We start from the raw sequence: 25,774 nt of genomic DNA, 5'->3' as shown, positions 1-25,774 counted from the left end.
GACCTCAACAAAGGAGGTAAGTCCATTGATCAAAAGGCATACCGGTCTATGATAGGGTCATTACTTTATTTATGTGCTAGTAGACCGGACATTATGCTTAGTGTATGCATGTGTGCTAGATATCAATCCGACCCTAGGGAATGTCACCTTGTGGCCGTTAAGCGAATTCTTCGATATTTAGTTGCTACGCCGTGCTTCGGGATCTGGTATCCAAAGGGGTCTACCTTTGACTTAATTGGATACGCAGACTCCGATTATGCCGGGTGCAAGGTAGATATGAAGAGTACATCAGGTACATGCCAGTTTCTAGGAAGGTCTCTGGTGTCCTAGAGTTCCAAGAAACAGACATCTGTTGCCCTATCCACCGCTGAGGTCGAGTATGTTGCCGCAGGACAGTGTTGCGCGCAACTACTTTGGATGAGGCAAACCCTCCGGTACTTTTTGCTACAATCTGAACAAAGTCCCACTCCTATGTGACAATGAGAGTGCAATCCGCTTGGCGGATAATCCTGTTGAACACAGCCGCACTAAGCACATAGACATCCAGCATCACTTCCTGAGGGATCACCAACAAAAGGGAGATATCGATATTTTTCATATTAGCATCGAGAACCAGCTAGCCGATATCTTCACCAAACCGTTGGATGAGAAAACCTTTTGCAGGTTGCGCAGTGAGCTAAATGTCTTAGATTCACGTAACTTGGATTAATCTATAGCATACATGTGTTCTATGCCTTTGATCATGTTACTTTAAGCATGTGCATTATTGGTTATTGATGGTGCTCAAGTTGTACAAGTCCTCCCCGGACCTCACAAGTCCATATGCAAATGGTGCACATATTTAGGGGGAGATGTGCTACAACTTGACCCTTTGAGACTAACCTATTTGTTTAAGCATACTTGATGTAGTCTCAAAGGTGCATTGAAAGGGGAAAGTGAACTTGGACAATGCAAAGTCTTCCGCTGCCCTCCGATATTAGTGTACTTACTTCCAAGTTCATACTTGCAATTTCATTGCCTTTTTGCTCTTAATTGACATTTTTGGTGAGGCAATGGGGTTAAAAGGGCAAAAAATGATCCTGTTTTGGTGCTTAATGCCAAAGGGGGAGAAATTAAGGCCATAGCAAATGGATCAGCTACCACTTGTGAATTTCAAAAATAATAGAGTTAGAAAATGCTCTTTGTCCAAAATGCTCTTATTGCAAAATTTGGTCTCTTGTGGGGGAGAATTTTGATTGTGGGAAAAGGGGGAGATTTTAACACTTGATCAATTTCACTCTTGGAATATCTCTCTTTGTGCCCAAACAAGCGTGTTTGACTTAGAGATAGGAAAATGAATTTGATTTACAAAAACAAACCAAGTGGTGGCAAAGAATGATCCAAATATGTCAAATCTTGTGCAAAAATGATTTGGTCCTCATTTGCATTGATGTTGCTTATTTTGGTTGCTTTTTTGATGTGTTGGCATAAATCACCAAAAAGGGGAGATTGAAAGGGAAATGTGCCTTTGGGCCATTTCTATAATGTTTTGGTGATTAAATGTCCAACACGTTTGATTAAGTTCTTATGTGCCAAATAAAGTGAGAAGTACAAATCAAGGCAAAAGGTATGTTTCTAGACTTAGTACATTGTTTTTTGAACGCTAATGTGTTTGTCTAAGTGCTAGAAATAGTGACAAAAAATGAGAAAAGAAATGGAAAGGACTTGGCTCTGTGCAGCCAAACTTCAGCTCAGTTTGGCACACCGGACTGTCCTGTGGTGCACCGGACAGTGTTCGGTGCGCTAGGCTGGTCTTCGGTGAAAGTGCTGCTCTCGGAAATCGACGACGGTGTACGGCTATAATTCACCGGACTGTCCGGTGGTGCACCGGACTGTCTGGTGAGTCATCCGCGCGAACTCATCGCTCTCGGGAATGAAGAAAGGCGACATGGCTAAAATTCACCGAACTGTCCAGTGGTGCACCGGACTGTTGAAAACTCTCTTGTGGGTTTTGGTGTTTGGATGACAACCCAATTAAATGACTAACAAGTGTGCTAAGTGTTGAACAGGTGCTTAATGCAAAGCTAATAGGGTTCAACACAAGTGAACAAGTGTGATGGTCCAAAGACTAATTTATCTATAGATAATGAACACTGCTTAAGTGAGACTCGATGTGCGTAACTTAGAGACAACCGATCAAGCCAAGGATGGAGGCAAGAAGAGCTTCGAGGTACCGAGTGCACGGGAGAAGGTCAAGGAGACCAGGAACCCAAAGCCAAGGGTGAAGAAGAAGACTTGCAAAGTCAAGGTTGATCGAGTTAAGAGTTATGGTGCATCAAGGATCACTACATAAGGACATGACTTACAACCAATGAGGTAACATCTACAGTTATGTGGTGTAAGTCATAAGGCTCAAGATCAAGCTCGAGAAATGAAAAAGGGAGTTGGAGCTCAGATATGTCAATCTAGATCAAGTCAAGTTGACTCAATGGTTTAGAGTCCAACATCGACCTCAACACATGCCAAATTGGGTAAAACGATGAAAAAGGTTAAGTATGTAAGGTTTGAGTGTTCAACCATGCTGCATACACCTCTTACTACAAATTTGGTGCTTTGGTTTGCTCTCTAACTCTTTCTGTAGAGAAAGTACCATTCTGAGCTCTGCTGGAGGAGAAACAGAAAAGCTAGGAGAAGAACAAGAAAGATGTAAGTTTCTAGGACTAAATCATTTGGATTATACTCTAAATGTGTTTGTTTAAGTCTCAGGAAAATCCTCCCAAAAGTTGAAGTCAAACGGAGAAAGAACGGAGGAAAAATCACTTAGTGTGCTGTTGGCTAGTGCACAGGACATTGAATAGTAGCTGTCCGGTGCACAGGACAGTGAATAGTAACTCTGTCCGGTGCACAGGCCAATGAATAGTAACCTGTCCGGTGCACAGGATAGTGAATAGTAGCTGCGTCCGGTGCATAGGTCAGTGAATAGTAGTTGTGTCCGGTGCGCCAACGGCTAGCTGTTCCAGAGAAGGAAACTGCCAATCAGATCCATTACTGTTCATTGTCCGGTGCGCCATCGGACAGTCCGGTGCACCCGCAACCAGGAAAGGCTAGGAGCTTCCAAATGAAGCTCCAACGGCTCCTAGGCCCTTTGGGGCTATAAAAGGGACCCCTAGGCGCCTCAAACAAGTACACAAGAGCAGCCAACAAGTGCATACATTATTTGGATCAATTCTCTCTCTCCCTCTCTTGTGTATCTCTCTAGTTTGTGTAGAGGCGAAGTTATAAGCCTTCAGATAGAGGGGAAGTGCTGCTGAGAGCTAGAGCAAAATCTTGAGCGCATTGTTACTCTGCTAGAGTGCTGTCGAGAAGATTGTAAGCAACCACGACATCGTTGTAACTGACATCAACATAGTGGAAGGCTCTATCTGTCGCACTGACAGATCTGAGCAAACAGAGGAAGGAGTTGAAATAGACTCCAAGCCAAGGTGTGGCTAACTCCAACGAGGACTAGGCAAGCATTTTAGTCTTGGCCGAACCTCGGGATAAATCCATGTGTCTGTGTGCTCTGTTCTGTGTTGTGCGCTATTTCTCTGTCTTATTTGTTGTTTATACTTGCACTTTTATATTTATATGTGGTACAAGCTGTCTTCGAAGTGCAGGGTATTTTAAGACAGGAACTTCAATTCCGCTGCAACCTACTCGAAGGGTCTTTCATTCCACTGCGATCCAGCCTTCGAGTAGAGTAAGAATTTCCAGTTTTAAAGTGATATTTATTATCCGCCTATTCACCCCCCTCTAGGTGACATCCAGATCCTATTCCCTGGCATAGGGAACTTTCAATTGGTATCAGAGCTAGACCTCTCCAGTAAGGGCTTAGCCGTCCGGAGATGACGATGTCGTCACAAGAGGTAACTCTAGAAATTCTTCTAGGCGATGGTTCTAATTATAAATCTTGGTCTGTCTCTATTTATAATGCCTTCATGCATATTGATCCTGATTTGAGATAGATATTCAGTAGAAGTATTTTTCCCTCTGATATTAGTAAAAAACCTTCTAATGCTGAACTAAGATGTCCATCTCTCAATCACCATGCTTGCAACATCTTAGTTGACTCTCTTTCTAGAGGTGCTTATTTTGCCATCATGAGTAGTGATAGTGATTTATTTGTTGATGCTCATGATCTATGGACTAGAATTAAAATAAAATATTCTAAGTCCAATTGTACTACTTCTACTCCCTATGTTGCTTGTGGTACTAACCTTTCAAAGGGGGAAGAAAAACGATGGCAACCAAACGATGAATCCACCTCACCGACAGGTTTGTCTTCCACTAGTTATAAATGTCTTATTGCTAACAATAATAGTGGAGACAAAAGCGATGATGAGGAGGAATATGAGGATGATAGCGAGGATGAGTCTTCATCACCACAAGGTACATTTTTCTGTATTGCTTCCACTGATAATAATGACAGGGGAAATGAGACCGGCGATGTGGAATAAGAGGAGATTCACCGGTTCTACACCCATCTCAACAAAGAAGACAAAGTGCTCTTGGTTAAGCTGTTGAGGAGGAACAAGGAACAAGGCGAGACGCTTCTTAGGCTAGAGGAGACTCTCATCAAAACCAACGACAGCCTAGAGAAGATGACCAAAGAACATGAGGAGCTAAAGTGCTCTCATGATAATTTGGTCCAACGGTATGAATCTGTTTTATTTGAGCAAAGAAATAATCATGATGTATTATCTGATGTTGCACAACTTAAAACTAAGAATTCTATGCTTAAGAGTCAAGTAGAAATGATAAATTTAGAAAAACTTGCTCTAAGTGAAAAATATGATATGCTATCTTATTCTCATAATGAATTAGTTGATGAACATATCATGCTCGATATTGCTCATGAGGTAGTAATTACTAGTTTAAACTCATGTGAACTACATTCTTGCATAAGTGATCAATTAGTTAAAATATCATCATGTGCTGACCTCTACTGCACCAAGAAAGATCAATCTTTGATTGAGCAACAAGTTGTAGGGTCAAAAAGAAAATTGCTTGGGAACAAGAAACAAAGACAATTGAGGAGAAGACGCTATGCTCGACTTCCTCAAGATATCTACGAACGCGTGGTGAAGAAGCTTGAGGAAGGAGAAACCACAACAAGGGTCAAACTCCACGAGAAAGAAATTCCTAAGGCAATAAGTGAAGCAATCAACATGAAACAAGAAAAAGGTAAAGATTCAATTAGTCATGTTGTTTGCACTGATCATCTCTGTATGTCATCCAAGAGCAAAAAGGGAAGAGGAAAAAGGAGGTGCTTCAAGTGCAAGGAATTAGGCCACTACATTGCGTCTTGTCCACACAAAGACAAGGATGACGGAATGAGGAGATGTTTTGGATGCAACGATAAGGACCATATGATCACTTCATGTCTTCTCATGAAGAATCAAAGACGTGCACCATCCAAGATGACCCTCACTAAGAAAAAAGACAAACAAAAAGTGTCATGTCAGGTTGAGCGACGCTTCTGCTACATGTGTGGTGAGCATGGTCATCTACCCAAGGTATGTAAGAAAGGTAAGGTTCCTAAGCAAGTAAATTTATCTCAATCTTATTCGCTTAGGAGACACAAATCATACACTTGTGCTAGATTAATAATGAGATCACCTAGAACTAGCACAAATGCTATTTGGGTACCAAAGGCTCTTTTAGATGAATGTTATGGACCCATCCCGAGATGGGTACCAAACTGTGCCAACTAGACAATGCAGGTGCCTCGAGATGGACTGGAGACCTTGGGAGAACTTAAGATGGTTAATTCAAACTCTATGCTTAAGCTGTCAATTTTATTGTCTATTTATTGACCCAAGGTTGAATTATTGTGCAATACTAATCTCATGTTCATCTCGATTTAAATAAGTTGTAGAGGTCCTTAATCATTATTGGTGAATCAAGCAAAGGACTTTGATGAGAATCTACAACTCGCTCTCCAAAGGACGGTACCCGTGTATCTTAAGTGCATTATTTCCAATCAGTATTGCTCTTAAGTTGGATTGTCGTGCTATACCTATCCTTGGAGTAGTTATGCTTTTGAGATTGCTTGTGTTGAATATCTTTCAATTAATGATTCATGACTTCCAAGATCATAATCATGCTTGCTCAATCATGACTGTGTGCTTTATAGGTTATATCTCTTGAATCATTCAATGGGTAGCTTTTCATTTGATATATTTACCATGATTAACTCTCTTGGTGTATGTGGCTAAACCTGTATCTTTTTGTAAATCATGTTGTGTGGTTTTTAATGATTATGTGTTACCTATGTGCAAGCATGATAGTTTTGTTTAGTCCATTTCACATGATTACTTTGTCTTGGTACTCTGTGTATACCAAAACAAGAAATCCATGTTGTGTCTCTAATGCACCCTCTCGAGCTATGAGGTGCATGAGCATAAGGAGCCCTCAATTGGTGACAACATGTGCTCTCACTCCACACTACCTAAAAAGAATGAATCTCATGGCATTCAGGTAAAAGGCAAAGGTATGAAGGATGGAACTATGCAATTTCATTGAATATCTTGAAGTTCCGTTGATTGTGATCATAGCTATGTTCTTGCCTTTCAATTGGTAGTATCTTGGCTTAGGTGCTTTATGCTTTAAAATGTTGTTTCCTTTGGTGTACCTAAGAAAATACTTCTTAATCATGGTGTGCTTAGACATTGTGCTTTATATGCATGATCTTGTCGTTTTTCAATTGGTATATGTGTTGCAATGATCATCATGTGTGAAGTGTGCCTACGTTTCTTTTAAAATGTTATATATCTTGAGGCATGCATTGTTTCCACTAGTCATAAGTTGTATTATGTCATCTATTCAATTGGTATCTTTTTGTGATGCAATTGATATATTATGCCTAGACCAAGGTATGTTGTGATCCCCTCTAGTTCTGAGGACACTAGAATGTGCAAGGTGCGAGTCATTCAAATACTTGATGCACAACTTTAGGGGGAGCAAACATAACTTGTGTCTTTTGAGACTAACTATTTCTTGAGTGATCCTATATAGTCTTAAGGTGGAAAAGGGAAGATGATCAAGAAATGGAGCAATCAGGACTTGGGTACCTCCACAAGTCGAGTAACTGGTATCTAAAGTTGTGAGTAATTGCATATTTAAAGATTGCTCGTGCTCTATAATAGTTGGTGATCCTAGATGCTTATCTTTAAATATCATGGAGCTATGACAATGATGATCTTTCAATTAGTAGCCTTGGTAGTGTGCTTCAATTGGTATCTCTTGGTAATCACTAGAATAGAAGCTTCATCTTGTGCCACAATACTATAACTTGTTCTAAGTTTGGTGTCTTAGCAACAAGAAAAGGTCAGGATAAAGGATCAGGCACAAGTGTGAAGGAGCTCACTAGAGATAAAACTTTCAAGATGGAAATCTTAAATTGATGGCAAAAGGAACTCCGCCTACTTAGATGGAAAGTACACCCTAACATGGTAAAGGTACAACAGGAGGTATTGACCTTTTGCGTATTTGTATCTTAATTTTCCTCCAGTGCTTGTGTTGCATATGTTTAATGTGTAAGGGGGAGTAATGTTAGTGTGTTGCATTTTACCTGCTTAATACCCTGCTGTCCCTTGACATCATCCTATGTTCTTGCTTGAATATGGTTTTGGTGTTTGATGTCAAAGGGGGAGAATTTGTGCATTAAAGCTCACCTCGACCTGAGAGGAAAGCTTATCTTAAGTGTGAAGAGGGTGAAGATTAATTTTTTGTGTGCTAAAGGACCCAAAGGGGTTTCCTTGAGTTCCTTTGGTCTTAAGGAAGAATGTGTTAGTTTTGTTGATAATACTTATCATATGCTTATTGTTGTATTATATGGTGATAATGCATAATTAGTGCTTCCGTTGATATGAATCAATTGGTATCTATTGTGTCTGTCCTGTAATAGATATTCATATGGTTCTGGTGCTTTAAATTGGTATCTTAATGGTGAATAGTGGTAGGTTGATATTCCTATGGTATATCCATTTAATTGGTGTTTAACTCTTATTATGTGCATTTGTGTGTTATATGCATCACAATTTAATTCTTGACACAATGCATCCCACGGGTGCTAAGGTGTAGTAATGCTTCAAATTAGCCTAAGTATGTGCAATTTGGCATATAAGGCCAAAGTTAAGATTTTAATGTAAGCACATATTTAGGGGGAGCATTCTATAAACTTAGAATTCAAAATTTGTGTTTTAAATCTTATTCTTGTGTAAGCTTTAATTGTGTTGCCATCAATCACCAAAAAGGGGGAGATTGAAAGCTCTCTTGTGGGTTTTGGTGTTTGGATGACAACCCAATTAAATGACTAACAAGTGTGCTAAGTGTTGAACAGGTGCTTAATGCAAAGCTAATAGGGTTCAACACAAGTGAACAAGTGTGATGGTCCAAAGACTGATTTATCTATAGATAATGAACACTGCTTAAGCGAGACTCGGTGTGCGTAACTCAGAGAGAACCGATCAAGCCAAGGATGGAGGCAAGAAGAGCTTCGAGGTACCGAGTGCACGGGAGAAGGTCAAGGAGACCAGGAACCCAAAGCCAGGGGTGAAGAAGAAGACTTGCAAAGTCAAGGTTGATCGAGTTAAGAGTTATGGTGCATCAAGGATCACTACATAAGGACATGACTTACAACCAATGAGGTAACATCTACAGTTATGTGGTGTAAGTCATAAGGCTCAAGATCAAGCTCGAGAAATGAACAAGGGAGTTGGAGCTCAGATATGTCAATCTAGATCAAGTCAAGTTGACTCAATGGTTTAGAGTCCAACATCGACCTCAACACATGCCAAATTGGGTAAAACGATGAAAAAGGTTAAGTATGTAAGGTTTGAGTGTTCAACCATGCTGCATACACCTCTTACTACAAATTTGGTGCTTTGGTTTGCTCTCTAACTCTTTTTGTAGAGAAAGTACCATTCTGAGCTCTGCTGGAGGAGAAACAGAAAAGCTAGGAGAAGAACAAGAAATATGTAAGTTTCTAGGACTAAATCATTTGGATTATACTCTAAATGTGTTTGTTTAAGTCTCAGGAAAATCCTCCCAAAAGTTGAAGTCAAACAGAGAAAGAATGGAGGAAAAATCACTTAGTGTGCTGTTGGCTGGTGCACAGGACAATGAATAGTAGCTGTCCGGTGCACAGGACAGTGAATAGTGCATACATCATTTGGATCAATTCTCTCTCTCCCTCCCTTGTGTATCTCTCTAGTTTGTGTAGAGGCGAAGTTATAAGCCTTCAGAGAGAGGGGAAGTGCTGCTGAGAGCTAGAGCAAAATCTTGAGCGCATTGTTACTCTGCCGGAGTGCTGTCGAGAAGATTGTAAGCAACCACAACATCGTTGTAACTGACATCAACATAGTGGAAGGCTCTATCTGTCGCACTGACAGATCTGAGCAAACAGAGGAAGGAGTTGAAATAGACTCCAAGCCAAGGTGTGGTTAACTCCAACGAGGACTAGGCAAGCATTTTAGGCTTGGCCGAACCTCGGGATAAATCCCTGTGTTTGTGTGCTCTGCTCTGTGTCTGTGTGCTATTTCTCTGTCTTATTTGTTGTTTATACTTGCACTTCTATATTTATATGTGGTACAAGCTGTCTTCGAAGTGCAGGGTATTTTAAGACAGGAACTTCAATTCCGCTGCAACCTACTCGAAGGGTCTTTCATTCCACTGCGATCTAGCCTTCGAGTAGAGTAAGAATTTCCAGTTTTAAAGTGATATTTATTATCCGCCTATTCACCCCCTCTAGGCGACATCCAGATCCTATTCCCGGGCATAGGGAACTTTCAACTGTCTGGTGAGCCAACGGTCGCCAGCGCCAACGGTCGGCCGCACAATCTTCACGTGACACGTGGTCGCGCCAACGGTCGGTTGGGCACACCAGACTGTCCGGTGTGCACCGGACAGTGTCCGATGCGCCAACCGATCCCGAGGACCAACGGTCGGCTGCTCTCCATATGGAAAGAAATCGAGCACCGGACATGAACAGTAGCTGTCCGGTGTGCACCGGACTGTCCGGTGCACCACTCGACAGAAGGCAAGATTGGCCTTCCAAGTTGGTCTTCAACGGCTCCTAGCTGCCTTGGGGCTATAAAAGGGACCCCTAGGCACATGGAGGAATATACCAAGCATTCTCTAAGTATTCTAAAGCATCCAGACTCCGCTCCCACACATTCACTTCATTGTGTTAGTGATTTGAGCTCCATTTGAGTTGCGAACTCCGTGTGTTGTGTTTCGAGCTCAAGTCATGACTTGTGTGCGTGGTTGTGCTGCGGATTTGAGTCCTGTGTGTGTTGCTCTTCTCAACCTTACTCTGTGCCTTCTTTGTGATCTCTATTGTAAGGGCGAGAGACTCCAAGTTGTGGAGATTCCTCGCAAACGGGAAAATACACTAAAGGAAAAGACCATGGTATTCAAGTTGATCATCGAATCACTTGAAAGGGGTTGAGTGCAACCCTCATCCATTGGGACGCCACAACGTGGAAGTAGGCAAGTGTTACTTGGCCGAACCACGGGATAAAATCGCGTGTCTCTTGTGATTGCTTTCTCTGTGATTATTTTGTTCACAAGAACTCGCCTCAAAACTACTTAGTCGCACTAACACTTCTATAACTAAGTTTTGTGGCTATTTAGTGTTTAAATTTTACATAATCACCTATTCACCCCCCTCTAGGTGCTCTCAATAAGCCACTGGAAAGAGCCAATTATGTGCATCAATGCCACAAGCCGCTACTAGCTGGCCTCTAAACCTCCCATAAAGAGCTGTTGCATCCAGTGCTAGATAAGGCATGCAACCAGCTAAGAACCCACTCCAACATGCTTTGAATGAAACGAACACCCTTCTAAAACATTCTTTGTTCAAAATCTTGCCTCTCACTTTATAATCCACCGTATGATGGTCAATCTCAACAACACTACCTGGGCACGCCTTCTCCACTTTAGCTTTGAAAGTGAATAATAAGTTAAAGCTTTCCTTCCATGGGCCATAAATCTTGTCAAGAGCAATTTCCTTGCCATAATACACTCTCATGTAAGGCACCAAAATGTTGTACTTCTCTTTAATCTTCTTTACCAGTTCAGTTGTACCAATGCATGGTTTATCTGTCACCCATTCTAATACTGCATCTGCACACCATCTACTTTTAGCTACCTTATGTGACCCTTTTCTTTCACTTGGACAAGTGTGAGGAGATGGATTCACTTTGACCTGGATAAGTGTACTATTACGCATACAGGAAGCATGTATCCTCCACTGACACCTCTCAAATGCACAATGAACAGTCATTCTAGTTGGCTCACTCTTGTCAATTACATAATCATACTCACCTTTGATGCAATAGGTAGCAAGTGCATTCCTAAACTCGGTCGTCGATGCAAATGTGCTGCCTTCTTTTAAGGATGGATTATCTCTGTCATAATCAATTCTTGGTACATAATCACCCTCTCCTTGCTCATCCACCCCCATAGCTATGTTCTCCTCCTCCTCCTCTTCATCAGTCTCTTCAAATTGAGCCCCTGTGACAATATCTCCATCATAGTCCTCAAGTTCTAGCATATCCCACTTGTCAACAAACTCAGGATACTGCCTCTCATCATCATCAGGTGCAACAACTTCTTCTATTGGTTCAATGTGTCTTGCCTCATCATCGGGGATAATGGGATCCATCCTATTTCATAAAACAATGAGGCGGTAAGAACTCATACCAATTCAACATATGATGCACCACATATTAGTAGCCAACACAAAGCGTCCACCAAATTTGATTGATACAACTCGATACACAATCCACCACATATTATCCAACATATACAATCCACCACATATTAGTAGCCAACACACACAAAGACAAGAGGAGAAAGTTCTACTACTTACCTGAAGGAGTGCGGTTGAGAGTCTAGCCTGGAGGAGAGGTGCTGCTGCCTCGCTGGCGTGGAGAGATGCTCGGAGTACGCGATGCGTTGGTGCTGCTATCAAGACCCGGCGTGGAGGAGATCTGGTGCCGCCGTGGAGAGTTGCTCCTCCTCTGTAATGGCAGCGTTTGTGCTGCTAATGGAAGCCCGGCGGTGGGAGCTCACGCTGTAGAGGAAGCCCGACGGTCGATGTTCCCTCTCAGGCCGGAGCTCGCTCTGTACAGCAGGAGCTTGGATAGGGCCGCGAAGGGAGCACAGGCTGGACCAGAGTTGACAGTGGGTTGCCAGAGCGCGGGCTGGACGAGAGTCGGCGATGGGAGCGCGGGCGGGCTGGACGAGAGGCAACAGTGGATTGGACAGGGCGGTGGTGGATTGGACAGGGCGACGATACGCGTAGGCTACTCTCCGATCTGCGGCGGGGGCGCATGGAGGCGGTGAGGAGGAGTTGACGACGAGGAGCGTGCCCTGGCGGCGACGCGACACGGTGGAGCGGCCTACCTGTGCCGGTGAGGAACTGATGGCGGGGCTGGGGCTTCCTAGTGCCGAGGAGATGGTGTCGAGATGGGCTAGAGACAGGGCAGCAGGCCGACGAGTAGTGGGCGGCGGGGTGGCTTGGACATGGTGGCGGCAGAGCAGAGCGGATTGGAGCTGGCTGGCGGCGGCGGGCGCTGAGGGATGGGGCTCGATGGGGACCCACGCGTTCAGGTGTTGAAAGCCGTGGGACCGTGCTGTCAGGGACGCCAACGCAGACGAAAACGGCGTGCGGACGCGTTTCTGAGCGGAGGGAAGGATTCATGGACAAAACTGAGGAGGAATAAAAAACTAAGGTTAGCAATGAGCAGTGGTGCACAACTAAGGGTACCCATGTAAAAAACCCTTTCAATTTCCCAAGAGAAAATGAACTAATTTCTCTTGGGAAAACAAAAAACCCTTGGGAATGTGGTTCCCAACTAGCCATAAGAGATTATGGGCATGTTTGGTTTGCTGCCTAAATTGGCACACTTTGTCTAACTTTTCTGTCTAAGATTATTTTTCCAATTCGGACTACTAATTTTAGATAAAGTGTGACACGATTAGCCATGAACCAAACATGCCCTATAATCTCAAACAAACACTCTCTAACCCCCTCCAGCAGAGTTTGATGTCTTTTTCTCCCTTTCAACCCCATCCTTGTCACTCTCAGCTATAAATGGTAGGCCTAATATAATGGGTTTTTAAGGCGGTGTCCTCAGTTTTGCTCGTGTGCTCAGTTTTACCTTAGTCGGATTTTTTTCTCAACTTTACCCTTCTAGTGCTATATAACATAAGGGCAAAACTGAGAAAAAAGCACGACTAAGGGTAAAACTAAGCACACCAACAAAATCGAGGACACCAACTTAAAAAACCTAATATAATTGATACTACCATTGAGCTTCTTAGGTTTGTCCACATCGGTGGACCGGATGTCATGCACTATCAGACATAGGCTACCTTAACAGTCTGTTGCTGCCACATGCGGTATGCCACACGCTATACTGTAGTAGCCGGTTTGGAACGTTACTAGTAGAGTTTTGTACGGCGGTAACCCTATATACTACTTAGACAACAACTCAGCACGCTTTTACTTCTTTTGGAGTAGGAAAGAAATGATAAAGTATACAGTTGTTAATATAGGATTAAGATATGGAGTAAATATGATTGGAGATGATTTTGGTATAAAGTAAAAAAGTTGTTAACTAGAATACAATAATTCTTTTAGAGTAGAAATTTAAAGTTGTATTAGTGTAGATAGCTTAACCTTGGAATTCTTACCCAGGCCATCTTGGTAGTGAGCTGTTTTAGAGGAGAGAATTGAGTTTTGTATGTAGTCAAGCCACACACACAATAAAGATTGTTGTATGCAAGCCTCTCTCCGGTTCCAAATGCAAGTCATTTAGGATAATAACACAATCTCTAATTTGACAATTTGACTTACATCTGTTGCAAAAAATATATCATTGAAATAATGAAAGTTATAGTCGAAGTACTTTCATGATGATTCTAATAACTAGAATTTTAGGAAAATAATTTTAATATTTATATCTTTAGATAGATTTACTATAAAAATATAATATGCTTTATCTACTAATGTTTTTTTAAAATCATACACATTAATATTTTTTATATATTTAGATTTAAAATTTACTGACTACTCGAATGTAGAGATGGCATTGGATACTTAAAACATGGTGGTTTTTTTCTCTATTAATTTTGAGCCAATTTCTCTACCCATGAGTTTGTTATTGGGTTCAAATGGAAAACCAATGGATATGTGGGCATGTGTTTGTTCTTTCACTATCCATACCCGTAAATCCATGGGTTTTAAAAACCCGCCCTAAAATCAACATATCTTATAAATATGTCTCAGAATATTATTAATTGAATATGTTCCAATTAAAATAAACTCTATATAACAAAGTTTAAGATAAAATTATTTATAACCTTTTTCTTTTATCATAGCTTATTAATATATTGACTGTTATTTATATGGTGAATTATTTTTTATATTACTATTAGTGGGTATGGAAAACCCGTTGATTACTCGAAAGCCGCATAGATATAGGTTTGGACAAAATTTTATATGTGTCATAATTATATATTTTTTAACAGGCGTATTTTTTCTTTATAAACTTGAATTTGGTAAGTGATACCCGAGTTAGTTTTTACCCGTTATCATCTCTACTAGAAAGGCGAGAAAGCCGGTATATAGTCACTGTACAGTGTACACATCCGCGAAACGGCTCACTCTTCGAGGACAGCGCCACAGCAGAGAGTCAGAGACCCAGAGACCGTCGTCTTCCGTCGCGGTCCACCAGCACACGCGTCTTCCGGCCATTGGTCGCGCAAGATTAGACTCCAGTCTCGCCGCGCCACACGCGCACGGCCTCACCCAGTCCTCGACTAGCCGACGCCGAGAAGCCCCTCGATGGCGAGGCGAAGGCGCGCAGCAATCCTGCCTCGCTTCCCTCCAAATTCCCAAAGCTCTCGCGCGCGGTGCCATGGCGGAGCGCCTCGCCGCCTCCCTCCTCCCTGCCGCCTCGCCGTCCCCGTCCGCCCGCCGCGCAACGGTCGCAGCCGCAGCCGCCGCCTCTTTCCCCTCCCCATGCTCCGCCCGCGCGGGGCTGCGCCTACGCTCCCGCCCGCCCCTCTTCTCGCAGGTTCCCTTTTAATTTGCTCGCGCCGGTCGATATGAGGTTGTCGCTTACATAAGATCGAATCGAGCTGCTCTGACTGACCTCGTAGTGGTGGTGGGGTTGCGTGCGCGCAGAAGGCGGCCGGGCGCGGGTGTGGCCTGCGGGTGGTGCGGTGCATGGCAGCGTCGGACGCGGTGCAGCTCAAGGCCGCGCGGGAGGACATCAAGGAGCTCCTTAAGAGCACATACTGCCACCCCATCATGGTACACAACAACATACCGTCCTCCTCCCTTTCGAGTCTCGAGGAGCTACCCGTTGGAGGAAGCCGTAGAAGGATTTGTCTACCTTTGTTCTACATAGTGACTTGCTATCAAAATCAGTGTTTCAGTGATACTATATGTTATGTCTATATGACATTGTGCTTGTTTCCCTTGCATTTTACTGGGCTGAGCAGTGGAAATTAGTTCCGTGTACCATTGCACTGGGTTATTTAGTCACTATCCATTTGACTGGTTAGTCGCACTATCTCATCCTGCATCACTGTATGCATTGACTTTATTTAAGTCTTTGTTTGGTTGCCTGTATACTTGAAGCGTGAGCTGCATTAGTGGATGTAAAATAATTTATTTTGAGACTGTTTAACTGCATCTGCTCATATGTCAAAAACTTCGGTTTCTAGCCAGCCTGAATGGCACGAGCCTGGTTATGTACCAACTATGTCCCTGTAGTCATTTTGTGTTTTGTCAATAAGTTAATGCTTTTCACTCTGTTCAGGTCCGTCTGGGGTGGCATGATTCTGGTACCTATGACAAGAATATTAAGGACTGGCCACAGCGAGGTGGAGCTAATGGAAGTTTAAGGTTCGATGCTGAGCTGAGTCATGGAGCCAATGCGGGTATTTCCTACTTTCTTGCTAGTGGTTGCGAATTTCACAGTGGCTTAAAAAAAATCCTCTTGTCTATCCGACACCAAAACATAGGTCTAAGGTCTAGTTTCGGTTGTGTTCGTTCTCACGTGGGCTACAGTACCATTGTGTATGGACATATGTCTCAAACCTAGTTTTGGTCGTGGTCGATCTCTCATGGGTTACGGTTTTACCGCTACGTATGGGTGACAGTCTAAGCCTCTAAGGGTTTTATTGAGAAGATTTTTTCTTAATACAATACACAGGGGTTATCTTAGCCCTCAGGTCATTTTTTTTACAGTCTGAATTTCTTACACTTTCTAGGTCAGTAGTAACTTGTAGATTTTGACTTGATTTTCACAGGCCTGATTAATGCATTGAAGCTTATCCAGCCTATCAAGGACAAATACCCAGGTATCACTTATGCAGATTTGTTCCAGTTAGCAAGTGCTACGGCGATTGAGGTCACTGTCCTTTCTCTGATTAAGTATCTGACTTGGTCACTTTATCACTCAAGTCTATGCAGTCATATGTTTTGTCAATCACATGATACAGGAAGCTGGTGGTCCAAAAATTCCAATGAAATATGGACGTGTTGATGTCACAGCAGCTGAACAGTGTCCGCCCGAGGGGAGGCTTCCTGGTCAGTGTTTCTAATGGGTTCTTCATTCCATATCAATGTTTCATTGTTGTTTTGTTCAATGCTTGGAATGTGACTTATGAGAGGTGCCTATCAAGGTTGCCGGAATTGTTGCTAATGCACATGTTCTGCAGATGCTGGCCCACGTGATCCTGCTGAACACCTTAGGGAGGTATTTTATAGAATGGGCCTTGATGACAAGGTGTGGTGATTTCGAAACTTAACTGTCTATCTGTATTTTCTAGAGCTATGTCATTGAACTTTCGGGACATTTGTGCAGGAAATTGTTGCACTATCTGGAGCACACACACTTGGAAGAGCAAGGCCTGACCGGAGTGGCTGGGGAAAGCTAGAAACAAAATATACTGTATGTTTTTATGGTCTATTTTCTTCAGTTTAAATAAGAAACAATAGGTTATTCTCAGGAATTCAGAGTTTTTGGGCCTGCTTGAACCATCCACTGTCCCTTATCCTGTTTTTTTAGTACGGAACACACAATTTGCTATCATATTCTGACTTCCAATTCCTGGGGTACTTTTCCTTACAGTGGAATTACCTGATAAGACTTGATAACTTTTTTTGATGAAACGATAAGACTTGATAACTTCTACACTCCGGACTCCTTTTGCTAATGTTTAGTGTCAGAACATAATAAGATGCAAAAACTTACCTGATAGCATATTCTTGGTGTTGTACTATGATATGGATTGGCTGGGGCAGCAGGAAGAACCCACGTGGGTCCCTGGACTGGTCCACTTGCCATAACATACTATTGACAACTTCTGTTCTTCTCACTTCTCATACCCATACTATCTTTGCAAATTTCATTACCGGGCAGGTTGTGAATCTGGTTAGTTTCAATTAACCAGTACTGAGGTGTTGCATTTTGCAGAAGGATGGGCCTGGTGAGCCTGGAGGGCAATCATGGACAGTTGAGTGGTTGAAGTTTGATAATAGTTACTTCAAGGTACGTTTCGTTTTTGTCGTGTTTATAGATCATATTATTCACTAGAATCTCTGATGATTATGCTGTTAACAATGCTTCAGGAGATGAAGTTATTTTTTTTGAACGAAATTCAGGACATGAAGTTTTTGAGCCAGCTTCCCTGGAAAGAGCAGAAGGAACAGGATCTTCTAGTTTTGCCTACAGATGCTGCATTATTTGAGGACCCATCGTTCAAGGTTGAACTTGAGCTCAGCTTGCAACTTCTGTTTTTTTTTCAAGATCGTTCTTGCATTGACTGAGAATCTATGGCACATTCAGGTATACGCAGAAAAGTATGCAGAGGACCAGGAAGCGTTCTTTAAAGACTATGGTGAAGCTCATGCTAAGCTGAGCGATCTTGGTGCAAAGTTTGATCCTCCTGAGGTTAGTGTTACCATCTATTTTGGCCTTCTACAGCAAGTCACAATTTTAGTAAATGAGTAAACAGACACTAGGACAATATCTATTCTGTAGGTCTTCCATGTAAAATGACTTACTTCCTCCGTTCCAAAATATAAGTCCTTTCAATATTTTTAGGTACATAGATGTTGCTATCTATCTAGAAATAATGCGTATCTAGGTACATAACAAAAGCTATGGACCATAAAATTTGCAATGGAAGGAGTATTTAGTTCCTGTAGTTTGCTTGTTCTTTGCTTGATTTTTTTGTCTCGAATCACTCTAAAGAAACATATGGTTTTTGTTAAAGTTGCTTAGGTCGAGTTTTAGAAAAAAACAGACAAGTTTTTTTTGTCCAGTTATATTTAATCTAATACGTACGCGTAGTAGGTTACATCATGATATCGTCCTTCAAATTAAGCATGCACATGTACACGAAGAGACGGAGCTATAAATTTTTTTGAGGGATTGAATTAAATCATTATAGTATAGAAGCCTCTTATTAATTATACCGTGTATATTTAAAATTAAAATTGTAGGGGGCTCCAGTGAGGCTCGGCTCTAGTGGACTCCATGGGCCTAAGGAGCGGTAGAGGGGCTCGAGGTCTACCTGCCCCACCGTTGCCTAGAATACGTTACATTATAGCATCTTCAAGAGACTCTTTATTTTTTACTCTCTATTTGACTATTTATTTATCGCTCCATAAATATTAAACTCTATATATAGCATCTCATTCCAACAGACTCTCCAACATGCAAGTTAGCTTGGCTAGCGAGAGTTGCTAGCCAAATTTGGCTAGCGAGAAGGTTAATTTAGAGAGCCAGATAGTTTAGCAAGCTAAATGACTAGTCTATTGGAGAGTTATTATGCTAATAAGTAGCTAAAATTTAGCTTGACAAGCTATTTAGCTAGTCTCTTGGAAATGCTCTTATACTGGTTGCCATGTTATATTTATGATAAACCAAATTATGTTATATTTGAAGTTGCAAAATGCAAAGATTTACCACATCTAATAGATTGTGCATGCATTAATTAGATCTAGAAAAAAGATTTGATACATAAAACTTTCCTATTTTACAAAACAGAAAACTAAATAAATATAAATTTCACCTCTTACCTCATACTCATAGGAAGTAATAATTATTCTAACCACTTAAATGAATGACTCATAGTCATTTGCAAATATAAACGTTAATTAGTTGCAGCTTAACTTCATGCATGTCATGTAATAATTGCCATTCAGGGATTCTCACTCGACGATGACACATGCTCTTCACCTTCCGACGAGAAGACGGAAGAACCTACACTGGTAGCGGTAGGAGCGGCAGTAGCAACAGCGACAGCGGACGACAACAACGGCGCAGCTCCGCAGCCGGAGCCCTTCATCGCTGCCAATTACTCGTATGGAAAGGTAAAAGCACTTGCACTTGCCTCCTCTATTGAACTCTTACAATGCAGATGGCAGCTTGATGGTAAGCTGATCGAGCATGTTGCGGGTGAACTCGCAGAGGGAGTTGTCGGATGCGATGAAGCAAAAGATCAGGGCGGAGTACGAGGGGTTTGGAGGCAGCCCGGACAAGCCCATGCAGTCCAACTACTTCCTCAACATCATGATCCTGATTGCGGGGTTGGCGTTCTTGACGTCTCTGCTCGGGAACTGAGTGTTATATCATCATATGATCCGATTCCTGAAGTCTACGAGTGTCCATATCTACGACTAGCATTAGAGCTACGTACGTGCAAACAGTTTTTTTCGCGAATTTTGGAGAGAAACGAGCAAAAGAAATGTATAACGAGTGTTGGAGAAATAGCGACCTGACTATCAACACTCTACCTGTATGATTTATCTACTATGAAGCAGTGGATGCATGGATATTCACAAATATTCTCGGTGCACGATCTGACCGTCACCCACAGCTGACCGAGTTTTTTTTTTTGAACTCCATAACTGGGCTTCTTAAAATTATTATTCAGAAACATACAATTGGGATTCTAGTATTATAATACCCACACGTTTGTAAATTTATTATTGTCGTTGCTTTAAACCCGTCTATAGCTCACTCACGGCGGCTGTTACTGGCATTTCTCTCCTCAGCCCTTCGTCCCGTTCTTGAAAACGGATCTTAGGCCACCGACGAATCTCGTTCTTGAAAACGGATCTCAGGCCGCCGCCGAGTCTGTTCTTCCTTGCCGCCGAGAAGACTCGTCTTCCACACTGCCGCCGAACTCAGGTACTCCCGTTTAGTTCGTTTAGTTCAGTTTTGAAATAAAGAACAGATTTTCGTACTGTTGTAAACATCACTTGTTGACGATATTATATTGGACCGTTTTGGACTTTTTGGTGTCCGATTTGCGATCCGTTTGTTTTACTGTTCTCATGTGAGTATTAGGAACATTTTGTAATCATGAGATCAGTCATTCGCTGATGTGTTTATGGTTTGTGCACTTACTTCATCTCAATTGAAGTAAAGTGTTAATTTTCAGTGTTTGGAGACAAAAATCCGATTGGCTCCCATTCACCCCCCTCTGGTCGTCTTACCAGTCCTACAATTGGTATCAGAGCCAGTTAAGGATTTACCTTCCCTAATCGGTTCGAAATCCACGTAGGCGACATGGAACGAGGTGTTGGCAAACCTCTTTTCTTCGATGGGACCAATTACCCGTACTGGAAGATTCGCATGTCTGCGTATCTTTAGAGCATCAGTTACCGGGTTTGGGAAATTTGCCTCGATGCGATTTTCGATGCTACAAGTGACCGGATCACTCCAATTCAAATGGAGTTCCATGATTCGAACAACAAAGCTCGAAACGCTTTGTTCTCGTGTCTCTCGCTCGGTGAGTTTGAGCGAGTTGGACATCTGACTATGACTCATCAGATCTGGTCTACCCTCGAGAGATTCCATGAGGGCAACGATCATGTGAAGACTAGACTGTTTGAGACGTACAGGCGAGAGTATGAGAACTTCACACAGTTGGCTGGAGAGACCATTGATTCCATGTTCTCCAGGTTCCAGTAAATTGTGAACAGGATGCGTGCCAACAAGGCACAACTACCCTATAGTGATCATGAGAGAGCGCTGAAATTACTACATGCTCTAGATCGGAGGGTTTGGGAGGTGAAGGTCTCGGCGATCATCGAGTCGCCCAACTACGAGACTCTCACCGTGGATGAGCTCTTCAGCAAGCTCAAGTCCACAGAGATTGACCACCAGACTCGGGCCAAGATTGAGAACCCTGGTGCACCCACCATGGCCCTGGTCTCTGGAGGTGGTTCCACTTCTAACTCCTCACCTGCTATGTTTGCTCTATCTTCTTTGTTGTCTATTATAGAGGAGAAGGTGGAGAGCCTTGGGGATGAGGAGCTGGCACTTGTGGCCAGCCGGTTCACGCGGTTCCACAACAACCGTATGAGCCGGCGCCGTGGCGGGTCCAAGGACGGATGCTACAACTGTGGCGATCCCGACCACTTCGTTGTCAGCTGCCCCAAGAAGGGCAAATCGGAGTCTGGCCCGTGCGACCATCACTCTGGTCGGTGCAATGGCAAGTACTCCTCCGACAAGTCCAAGTCCAAGGGAGGATTCAACAAGGAGGCACTCAAGAAGAAGTACCTTCAGAAGGCAAAGATCAAGCAGCGTGCCTTCCTCGCCTCCCTCAGCGACCTCGACCACGACTCCGACGATGTTATATCTTCCTCGAGCGACGAGGAGACTGAGAGGCGGGTCGAGGACAAGCTGAACGGCCTGTGCTTCATCGCCGACACCGCAGGAGGCTTCTGCACCATGGCACTTTGAAAGTCGCCTAGAAGGGGGGGGGGGGTGAATAGGCAAATCTGAAATTTTATAAACTTTAAGCACAACTACAAGCCAGGGTTAGCATTAGAAATAAATCTGAGTCTAAAAGAGAGGGTGAAAACAAATCAACCAAGAAATAAAGCGAGTGACACGGTGATTTGTTTTATCGAGGTTCGGTTCTTGCAAACCTAGTCCCCGTTGAGGTGGTCACAAAGACTAGGTCTCTTTCAACCCTTTCCCTCTCTTAAACGGTCACCTAGAACGAATGAGCTTTTCTCCTCAATCAAATGGGTCACTTAGACCCCGCAAGGACCACCACACAATTGGTGTCTCTTGCTTTGATTACAAATTGAAAGTCGCCTAGGGGGGGGGGGGGGTGAATAGGGCGAAACTGTAATTCTCAAAAATAATCACAACTACAAGCCGGGTTAGCGTTAGAAATATAATTGAGTCCGCGAGAGAGGGTGCAAAATAAATCGCAAGCGAATAAGGAGTGAGGCACGTGGATTTGTTTTACCGAGGTTCGGTTCTCTCAAACCTACTCCCCGTTGAGGTGGTCACAAAGACCGGGTCTCTTTCAACCCTTTCCCTCTCTCAAACGATCCCTCGGATCGAGTGAGCTTTTCTTCTCAATCACTTGGAACACAAAGTTCCCACAAGGACCACCACAAGATTGGTGTCTCTTGCCTCAATTACAAGTGAGTTTGATCGCAATAAAGACTCAAAGAAAGAAGAAAGCAATCCAAGCGCAAGAGCTCGAAAGAACACAAGCAAATCTCTCTCACTAATCACTAGGGCGTTGTGTGGAGTTTGGAGAGGATTTGATCACTTGGGTGTGTCTAGAATTGAATGCTAGAGCTCTTGTAAGTAGTTGAAGTGGGAAAACTTGGATTACTAAAATGTGGGGTGGTTGGGGGTATTTATAGCCCCAACCACCAAACTAGCCGTTTGGTGGTGGCTGACTGTCGTATGGTGCACCAGACAGTCCGGTGCACACCGGACATGTCCGGTGCGTCAGCCACGTCACCAGGCCGTTGGGATTCGACCGTTGGAGCTTCTGACTTCTGGGCCCGCCTGGCTGTCCGGTGTACACCAGACAAGTACTGTAGATTGTCCGGTGCACCGTCCCGCGCGTGCCTGACTTCTGCGCGCTTCTGGCGCGCATTAAATGCGCCTGCAGGTGACCGTTGGCGCGAAGTAGCCGTTGCTCTGCTGGTTCACCGGACAGTCCGGTGTACACCGGACAGTCCGGTGAATTATAGCGGAGCAATTTCCCGAGGCTGGCGAGTTCCGGAGCCGCTCTTCCCTGGGGCACCGGACACTGTCCGGTGTACACCGGACAGTCCGATGAATTATAGCGAAGCGTCTCTGGATTTTCCCGAAGGTGATGAGTTTGGCTTGGAGTCCTCTGGTGCACCGGACACTGTCCGGTGCGCCAGACCAGAGGTGCCTTCAGTTATCCCTTGCTCTCTTTGTTGAACCCCATACTTGGTCTTTTTATTGGCTAAGTGTGAACCTTTGGCACCTGTATAACTTATACACTGAGACAAACTAGTTAGTCCAATTATTTGTGTTGGGCAATTCAACCACCAAAATCATTTAGGAAATAGGTGTAAGCCTAATTCCCTTTCAATCTCCCCCTTTTTGGTGATTGATGCCAACACAAACCAAAGCAAATATAGAAGTGCATAATTGAACTAGTTTGCATAATGTAAGTGCAAAGGTTGCTTGGAATTGAGCCAATATAAATACTTATAAGATATGCATGGATTGTTTCTTCATTTTTAACATTTTGGACCACGCTTGCACCACATGTTTTGTTTTTGCAAATTCTTTTGTAAATCCTCTTCAAAGTTCTTTTGCAAATAGTCAAAGGTAAATGAATAAGATTTTTGCGAAGCATTTTCAAAATTTAAAATTTTCTCCCCCTGTTTCAAATGCTTTTCCTTTGACTAAACAAAACTCCCCCTGAATGAAATTCTCCTCTTAGTGTTCAAGAGGGTTTTGATATATCAATTTTGAAATACTACTTTTCTCCCCTTTTGAACAATAAGATACCAATTTGAAATTTATCAATTGAGAATCATACCAATTGAAAAAACTCTTTTTTTAAAATTAGGTGGTGGTGCGGTCCTTTTGCTTTGGGCTATTACTCTCTCCCCCTTTGGCATGAATCGCCAAAAACGGAGTCATTAGAGCCCTTTGAAATACTCTCTCCCCCTTTGGTCATAAATAAATGAGTGAAGATTATACCAAAGACGAAGTCCTTTTGCTTTTGGACTCATGTTGTCTTCCTCCAAAGATGGAGAGTTGCGTGGAGCGATGGCGAAGGATGAGTTGCGGAGTGGAAGCCTTTGTCTTCGCCGAAGACTCCAATTCCCTTTCAATACACCTATGACTTGGTTTGAAATAGACTTGAAAACACATTAGTCATAGCATATGAAAGAGACATGATCAAAGGTATATAAAGGGGCTATGTGTGCAAATCAACAAAAGAAGTTCCTAGAATCAAGAATATTTAGCTCATGCCTAAGTTTGTTAAAATTTTGTTCATCAAGTGGCTTGGTAAAGATATCAGCTAATTGATCTTTAGTATTAATGTAAGAAATCTCGATATCTCCCTTTTGTTGGTGATCCCTTAAAAAGTGATACCGAATGACTATGTGTTTAGTGCGGCTATGCTCAACAGGATTATCCGCCATGCGGATTGCACTCTCATTATCACATAGAAGAGGGACTTTGGTTAGTTTGTAACCGTAGTCCCTAAGGGTTTGCCTCATCCAAAGTAGTTGCGCGCAACAATGACCTGCGACAATATACTCGGCTTCGGCGGTAGAAAGAGCTACGGAATTTTGCTTCTTTGAAGCCCAAGACACCAAGGATCTTCCCAAGAACTGGCAAGTCCCCGATGTGCTCTTTCTATTGATTTTACACCCCGCCCAATCGGCATCCGAATAACCAATCAAATCAAAAGTGGATCCCCTTGGATACCAAAGCCCAAACTTAGGAGTATAAACTAAATATCTCAAGATTCGTTTTACGGCCGTAAGGTGAGCTTCCTTAGGGTCGGCTTGAAATCTTGCACACATGCATACGGAAAGCATAATATCCGGTCGAGATGCACATAAATATAGCAAAGAGCCTATCATCGACCGGTATACCTTTTGATCGACGGATTTACCTCCCTCGTCGAGGTCGAGATGCCCATTGGTTCCCATGGGTGTCTTGATGGGTTTGGCATCCTTCATTCCAAGCTTGGTTAGAATATCTTGAGTATACTTCATTTGGCTTAGGAAGGTGCCCTCTTAGAGTTGCTTTACTTGAAATCCTAAGAAATACTTCAACTCCCCCATCATGGACATCTCGAATTTTTGTGTCATGATCCTACTAAATTCTTCACATGTAGACTCGTTAGTAGACCCAAATATAATATCATCAACATAAATTTGGCATACAAACAAGTCATTTTCAAGAGTTTTAGTGAATAAGGTAGGATCAGCCTTTCTGACTTTGAATCCATTAGTGATAAGGAAATCCCTAAGGCATTCATACCATGCTCTTGGGGCTTGGTTGAGCCCATAAAGCGCCTTAGAGAGTTTATACACATGGTTAGGGTACTCACTATCTTCAAAGCCAGGAGGTTGCTCAACATAGACCTCTTCCTTGATTGGTCCATTGAGGAAGGCACTCTTCACGTCCATTTGATAAAGCTTGAAGCCATGGTAAGTAGCATAGGCCAATAATATACGAATTGACTCAAGCCTAGCTACGGGTGCATAGGTTTCACCGAAATCCAAACCTTCGACTTGGGAGTATCCCTTGGCCACAAGTCGAGCTTTGTTCCTTGTCACCACACCATGCTCATCTTGCTTGTTGCGGAAGACCCATTTGGTTCCTACAACATTTTGATTAGGACATGGAACTAAATGCCATACCTCATTCCTCGTGAAGTTGTTGAGCTCCTCTTG

The 25,774-nt window shown here is 42.9% G+C and overlaps 1 protein-coding gene across 2 annotated transcripts; it reads left to right on the top strand.

The window, feature by feature from the left end:
- Nucleotides 1-14,788: 14,788 nt before the first annotated feature.
- On the top strand, nucleotides 14,789-19,931 carry LOC100283135 (uncharacterized). Of its 2 annotated transcripts, none has more exons than XM_035968048.1 (12): nucleotides 14,789-15,110; nucleotides 15,221-15,349; nucleotides 15,861-15,981; nucleotides 16,354-16,454; nucleotides 16,546-16,633; nucleotides 16,765-16,832; nucleotides 16,911-16,997; nucleotides 17,523-17,597; nucleotides 17,678-17,812; nucleotides 17,895-17,999; nucleotides 19,259-19,426; nucleotides 19,524-19,931. In XM_035968048.1, the coding sequence occupies exons 1-12, from the start codon at nucleotides 14,952-14,954 to the stop codon at nucleotides 19,674-19,676; spliced, it is 1,389 nt and encodes a 462-aa protein (XP_035823941.1). In that variant the 5' UTR covers nucleotides 14,789-14,951; the 3' UTR covers nucleotides 19,677-19,931. The 2 variants fall into 2 exon arrangements, with proteins under 2 accessions (XP_035823941.1, NP_001149509.2); NM_001156037.2 differs by having other exon boundaries at nucleotides 14,893-15,110; nucleotides 17,711-17,812; nucleotides 19,524-19,895.
- The last annotated feature ends 5,843 nt before the right edge of the window (nucleotides 19,932-25,774 follow it).

This window comes from Zea mays, chromosome 5 (genome assembly GCF_902167145.1).
Source record: "Zea mays cultivar B73 chromosome 5, Zm-B73-REFERENCE-NAM-5.0, whole genome shotgun sequence".
NCBI classification, from domain to species: Eukaryota; Viridiplantae; Streptophyta; class Magnoliopsida; order Poales; family Poaceae; genus Zea; species Zea mays.
The sequence above is the reverse complement of the archived record's forward strand: the minus strand, read 5'-3'. Positions and strand labels throughout refer to the sequence as shown.

What these genes read in the sequence shown, in the direction of transcription:
- LOC100283135 (XM_035968048.1), top strand. Translation starts at nt 14,952, where the DNA reads ATGGCGGAGCGCCTCGCCGCCTCCCTCCTCCCTGCCGCCTCGCCGTCC. An exon ending in CATACTGCCACCCCATCATG is followed by an intron (nt 15,350 to 15,860) that starts GTACACAACAAC and finishes CACTCTGTTCAG; the next exon opens with GTCCGTCTGGGGTGGCATGA. An exon ending in TTGATAATAGTTACTTCAAG is followed by an intron (nt 17,598 to 17,677) that starts GTACGTTTCGTT and finishes ACAATGCTTCAG; the next exon opens with GAGATGAAGTTATTTTTTTT.